Consider the following 6539-nt stretch of genomic DNA (forward strand, 5'->3'; position numbering starts at 1 on the left):
CGTGGGGGTTTAGTGGTTGTTAAATGGATGTATATCCTGTAGTGCAGTGTAATTACATGCAATTTTGTATCATTACATGATTGTAGGTTCAGTAGAGCATCTAGTCATATGGGGGGCTTTGGTAGTTATGTGGTCATATGTACCACAGAGCAGGTAATCAGATGGGCGGTTGTGGTTTTAGGGTACACTGTACAGCATCAAATGACATGGGCAGTTTGTTGTGGTTTTGTTTTTAACTCTAGGCTGTGCGACATCTGAGGTGGGATGGAGCAGCCCCAGCACACCATGCCACTTGTCAATTCCTCCTTCTATCAGCCTTCCACCTTCCTCCTGACGGGCTTTCCAGGTCTGGAAGCCAATCACCACTGGATCTCCATCCCTTTCTGCGTGTTCTATCTTATTGGCCTTTCAGGGAACTGCCTGATCCTGATCATCATCAAGAAGACCCAAAGTCTTCATAAGCCTATGTACTACTTCCTTTCCATGCTGGCTGTGATGGACCTGGGCTTGGCTTTGTGCACCCTTCCTACCACGCTGGGCATCTTTTGGTTTAAGATCAGAAAAATTGAGTTCAATGCCTGTCTCACCCAGATGTATTTTATCCATATACTGTCAGTGATGGAATCCTCGGTGCTCCTGGCCATGGCCTTCGATCGTTTCATCGCTATCTCCAACCCTCTGAGATATTCGTCCATCTTGACCAAGTCAACCATCATAAAAATAGGGCTGGCAATTGTTTCAAGAGCTGTGATCTCCCTCTTCCCAATACCCTTTCTGCTCAAGAGGTTAACCTACTGTGGGAACAATGTGCTTTCCCACTCGTTTTGCTTTCACCCTGATATCATGAAGCTGGCCTGCGCGGATATAAAAGTCAACATCCTGTATGGTTTAATTGTCATTCTTTCAACGGTGGGTGTGGATTGTGTGTTCATTGTGCTATCTTATGTTCTGATCATTAAGACTGTGGTCAGCCTCACAACCAAGGAAAAATGTCTCAAGGCTTTAAACACATGTGTCTCCCATATCTGTGCTGTCCTAATCTTCTTCATGCCAATGATTGGGCTGTCATTTCTCCATCGCTTTGGTAACGATGTTCCCCCTATGGTTAACATCGTGGTGGCCTATATCTACCTTATTGTGCCCCCTGTCTTAAATCCTATCATATACAGCATCAAATCCAAACAGATCCGCAGAGCCATGCTCAGAACACTGTGGTGGAAAAACGATTCAACGTGATGGACTTTCACCATCAGGCTTCCCAGAAAATTCAGGTGAATTGCTTCGTCGTGTTAAATCAAAGGGTGCCCTGTGCTTAGCCAGAAGAAGAAAACTGCAATTCCACTTGGACGTTGTATCCCGGCTCAATGTTATGTTCTTCCATTTCCTCCTAGAATCACTCCCACTCCCCTGCCAACTTCATCAAACCAAAGGCACTGATTGCCGGGGTCTGCAAGAAGGGTGGGATCCACCTATGAGGATGCAATTGCAAGATTTGGGCCCAAATCAATTATTTTTTAAAATGACGTAGGGCGGTGGAACGGGGAGCCACTAACATGCAGACCCCGAAAAAGCTAGTCACCTAATCAATCTGTGTAAACCTCCCTTCGCCCTGCTTGCCTAAGGTCCTCTCTTCCTGCCTCATGCTGTGCCCTATCTAACATGGTCTGTGAGTGCCTCGGGGCAGGGGCTGTGACCAAGCTTTCCAAAAGCGCCCGGTGATTCTGGGCGCTCCAATTACTGGGGGCTCAACTGGCGGCACTCAAAGGGGCCTGATTTTTGAGGGGGGGGGGGTGCTGAGCACTTTCTGAAAATCAGCCCCTTTTAAGATGTCTCAACTCAGGCACCCAACGTTTTCAAAAAGTTCGGTCCAGATCTTTAATTGTGTCTGTAAAGCACCTGGCACATCTGTGGTGCTGTACACAGTGGTGCTTTTGCATCGGTTGTCGCTTTCAATGAGCCTCACTGGCTTGTTCTGCATGTTGTTCTGTCGGCTGTTCTGCACGGCACATCATCAATATGTGTTTTACAACATCGTGCCCACAGTAAAGGAGATTTAGCTATTTAAAGTGGTTATGAGAAATAATGACGTCATTTTTCTGTATGCTTGTAAGAGCTGGGATTGTGCTCGGGTAGTACTGGCCTCCTGGTCCGAGCAAGTATTAGTATTAATATTCAGACTGGAAACAAGGGGTACATTTTTAACAGTCAGAGTAGTTAACCATTGGGACAATTTACCAAGGGTGGGAGAGGATTCTCCATCACAGGCAATTGTTAAATGAAGACGGGATGTTTTTTCTAGAAGACCTGCTCTAGGAATTATTGTGGGGCAGGTCTCTGGCCTATGCTCTACAGGGGGTCAGACCAGATGATCACCATGGTCCCTTCTGGCCTTGGGATCTAGGAATCCAGTAGACATCATGCATTCACCACTTGGCTATTGTTTTGGATTCTGGGTGCAGGTAGTGCCCCTAGTGGCTGAGAAGAGGAAGGACTCAGTTGCAGTGAATCTAGCATAGAATGGGAAGAAACGGTCAGTTTTCAACATGGCACCAGGCTGGCAGCAGGGGTGGGCCAAGATTCAGTACCTGGGCTGATGTTTAATATAGTTATTGATGATCTGGCAAAGGGCCGGGGGTGGGGGGGGGGGACTGAGGTGGTAAAATTTGCAGGTGGCACACAATTAAATTAGTGAAGAGTGAGGAGCTGCAGAACCCAAGAAAGGGTGAAGAAAAGGCAGCCCAATGGCATATGAAACTCAGGGTTGGCATGTGCAAAGTAAAGTAACATTGGAAGGAATCATTTGAACTACTGTAAACATCTGGGTTCTAAATTAACATAACAGCTCAGCGTCTCTGAAAGTCAGCTTTCCCCATCCATCGTGGGCTGCTTTCCTAGAGAATGCTTTATTTTTAAGAGCAAGCTCATCTGGGTGGACTAAATGACTCCAGCTGGGCAGTGTCAGTGTGCAGTATAAATATTCCCTGAAGCTGCAAACCCAGCCTTTAGTGATCCCCACTTAGAGACTATAATGGGGTTTGCTTTCCTTGCAATGTGAAGAACACTCTTCTCCACCCTGACTCCAGTAAACAGGAGGTCACAGAATTAAGCATTTGATCCTGTTCTATGGAAGTCAGTGGGAAAGTTGCCACGGCCTTCTATGGAAACAGGATGAAGCCAAAGGTTAGTCAGAAGGAGCTTTGCTTGTAAGGGGCCTTCTCCTGCCTGATACTGAGCACTTGCAGCTCCCATTGGGGAGATCAGACCATTCAGAGTCTGGCCACTCCTAGATCATGCTCCATCCCCCACCCTGGCTGGAATAAAGAAGGAAAAGAATGGTGTGGAGAAATCCTCCATGAACCTGAAAAGGTGAAAGAGAAAACTGGGTAGCACCTTCCTCCATGAATGGTCCCACTGACGTCAACGGGGCTTCTCATGGGAGTCAGTGTGTAAAAGGTCTCTGAACCTGGCCCTGGAATGAAGTCCGTTTTAGGTCTCACAGTGCCAATCTCATTTATCTGGGAACGAACTAGAGACTGTTGTAGGAGCAGCAGTGATCTGTATGCTCTGTATGACTATGCTATGTATAACCTCTATGCTCAAAAGGTCTGGTACACCCCACCCCCCTTTTATCTCCTCTCCCTCTTTGAATACCTGTGAGGTGGCTTTCCCCCTCCCGCTCCCTCCTGGAATGCTTGTGGGATGAATGGGCTGCTTCAGAAGAGCTCCAAGGTAGACAAGTTGTCTGGGACTCTGATTGGACAGCAATCACACACCCAATGCATGGACACTGCCTGAGCTGGAGTGTGACCAACCAGATGCAGCCAAGTCATCTCTAGTCACAGGCCATGAGGAGCAGGTCCTTAAAAGGGGACAGGGCCGTGTGCTCAGGAGTGCACTCACAAGCTTGTACTTCCCAAAAGGCCCTTCTCCCGGAGCACCTGACCAGGGGTTCGCTGAGTTGCATTCCATCGTGCCTCGGGAAGACTTACCTTCATCACACCATCCGTTGCTGTGCTGTGGGACACTTACCTTGAAGGATCCTGACATCTCCAGTGCTGGACCTGTCCTGGGAGCATGAGTATGCGAGTGTGAGTGTGACCCAATCCCCCCACTTTTCTTCTTTGGAGCTGTCATAAATATAAAGGGAAAGGTAACCACATTTCTGTATACAGTGCTATAAAATCCCTCCTGGCAAGAGGCAAAATCCTTTCACCTGTAAAGGGTTAAGAAGCTACGGTAACCTGGCTGGCACCTGACCCAAAATGACCAATGAGGGGACAAGATACTTTCAAATCTGGAGCAGGGGGGCGAGGGGAAAGGCTTTGGTCTGTCTGTGTGATACCTTTGCCGGGCACAGATCAAGGATGCAAGCCCCCGAACTCCTGTAAAGTTAGTAGTAATCTAGCTAGAAAATGCGTTAGGTTTTCTTTGTTTTTGGCTTGTGAAATTCGCTGTGCTGGAGGGAATGTGTATTCCTATTTTTGTGTAACTTAAGGGTTTGCCGAGAGGGATTCTCTATGTTTTGAATCTGACTGTCTGTAAGGTTATCTTCCATTCTGATCTTACAGAGTTGTTCTCTTATCTTTTTTTGTTCTTCTAATAAAGTTCTGTTTTTTAAGAATCTGATTGGATTTTTTGTGTCTTAAAAATCCAAGGCTGGTTTGTGCTCATCTTGTTTATTCTCAAGCCTCCCCAGGAAAGGGGGTGTAAGGGCTTGGGGGGATATTTTGGGGAAATAGGAACTCCAAGTGGTCCTTTCCCTGATTGTTTGTTAAATCACTTGGTGGTGGCAGCGTTTACCTAATCCAAGGGCAAAGACTTTGTGCCTTGGGGAAGTTTTAACCTAAACTGGTAGATATAAGCTTAGGGGGTCTTTCATGCGGGTCCCCACATCTGTACCCTAGAGTTCAGAGTGGGGAAGGAACCCTGACAGGAACTTAGATATCAGTGTAATAAACGTTCTGCTTTCTGCCAAATTCTGGTGGGTCATTAATTATCCCTAAGCTTATGAGCTGGCCCAATTTCGGGTAACAGATACTACAAGAAAGTCGAGGACACCCAGACACACTTTAGTGGGAGATAGGTTTGCCCAGCATCTCTCAGAATCACTTCCAGTGTTTGTGTATCCAAGACAGAGCTAACGTATGGGAGCAAGCAGCCCAAGGCTTGTATAGATTACTCCACAAGAACGTAGACTCCACACAGCAGAGACTAGACAAGGGTTCTGTTGTGGGAGACGGCACAGTTCTGTGGTGAAACCCCTGCAGGCTGGAGTCTCCGTCCTGGAGGTGTTCATGCTCAGAGAGTTCCAGGACTGTCCTCGGGCATTCAGACGATCAAGCTCAGGGCAGGTGCATGCAATGATGGGGGAATAAGTAGGAGCTGTAGGTTTGTTGCAGTAGCACGTCTGAAAACACACGTTGGGCTCCATGCACACAGCTCAGCTCCTCTGAACCGGCCATCATATTCTAAACCCCTGTTCCGGTCTTTTGCAGCTGGCAGTTGCTCAGCGCCTCAGAAAGCCTCGCCGCTTAGCTTTAGGAGCTTAAATATAGATTTAGGTGCCTAGTATTGGCAAATGTTGGCCGTGGCTCCAAGCTACTAGATGAGCTTTAGCTGACACTGATGACTGTGGGTCAATATCTGCAGCGCAGCCAAAAGAGATCATCACGCCCTTTAAGGCAACGGCCTCCCAGCTTCCATTCTGTAATGCCCCAGCTTCACGCCTGCTTGCTCTGCACCATTTCATCACCTACCACTTTTATCGCTGGCTTTTTTTCCAACAAGGAATTGGAGTGGGAGTAACAGCTGAATTCACACCTTAGATTACAGCATACACGTACCCCAAGGAACTTGCATAAGGTCACAGAGAAAGTCTGGGGCAGGGGCGGGGGGGAACAAGGCTTGAACCTGGGTGTCTGGAGTCCTAGTCCAGTGCCCTACCACAGACTAGCCTCTCTCTCAAGGCGAATTCTTCCATCAATCTAGATAGTGCCTAGCAGTCCCTTTGGTGTAGAAGCAGCCTGGCCCTTGTGTAGGGGGCAGTAGGGGTAAGCAAGGATACTTGCATGCCAGAACCAGGCCCGGGCAGGCCCCTACTACATATGGGTGCCAGCTCTCAGGTTCCTCAGTTACCATTCCTTCTAGCAAGGCTCTCCATCTCTCTCTCTCACCAACAGGCAGTTTTATCAAAGCTAAATCGCACCTAATTCCTTGGCCTCCTGGTGCTCAATCAAGAGCCCCTAGGGGATCTACCAGCTTTCCACTGCCTGCTTCTGGATGGGAGGTAGGGCGGGTGAGCAGGGAATTAACTCTTTCCCTGCTGGACGGAGCGGACGTTTCTACAGTCCAGTGACAAATTGACCAGGACATATCGATACCAGACCAGATGGTCAGCTCTTCCCGTTTATAGTAGCTGAAGAGCTGACCCAGCAGTCAGGACAAAGAAGGGTTAATATAAAGTGACTGGCCGGCAGTTGCCTCGAGCACCCATTTCTGTTTAGAAGTCATTTGAGAGGCCTCAGTGCTAATGCTGTGAC

At 48.0% G+C, this 6539-nt stretch overlaps 1 protein-coding gene across 1 annotated transcript; it reads left to right on the plus strand.

Annotated features, from left to right (window-relative positions):
• Positions 1 to 264: 264 nt before the first annotated feature.
• LOC141981051 (olfactory receptor 51G2-like) lies at positions 265 to 1236 on the plus strand. Its single transcript, XM_074942859.1, has one exon. It carries the CDS (start codon positions 265 to 267, stop codon positions 1234 to 1236), a length of 972 nt encoding a protein of 323 aa, XP_074798960.1.
• Positions 1237 to 6539: the final 5303 nt, after the last annotated feature.

The sequence above is a fragment of the Natator depressus genome, chromosome 1, assembly GCF_965152275.1.
Source record: "Natator depressus isolate rNatDep1 chromosome 1, rNatDep2.hap1, whole genome shotgun sequence".
NCBI classification, from domain to species: domain Eukaryota; kingdom Metazoa; phylum Chordata; order Testudines; family Cheloniidae; genus Natator; species Natator depressus.

Excerpts from the sequence above, each read along its gene's own strand:
- LOC141981051 (XM_074942859.1), top strand. The coding sequence starts at position 265 with ATGGAGCAGCCCCAGCACACCATGCCACTTGTCAATTCCTCCTTCTAT.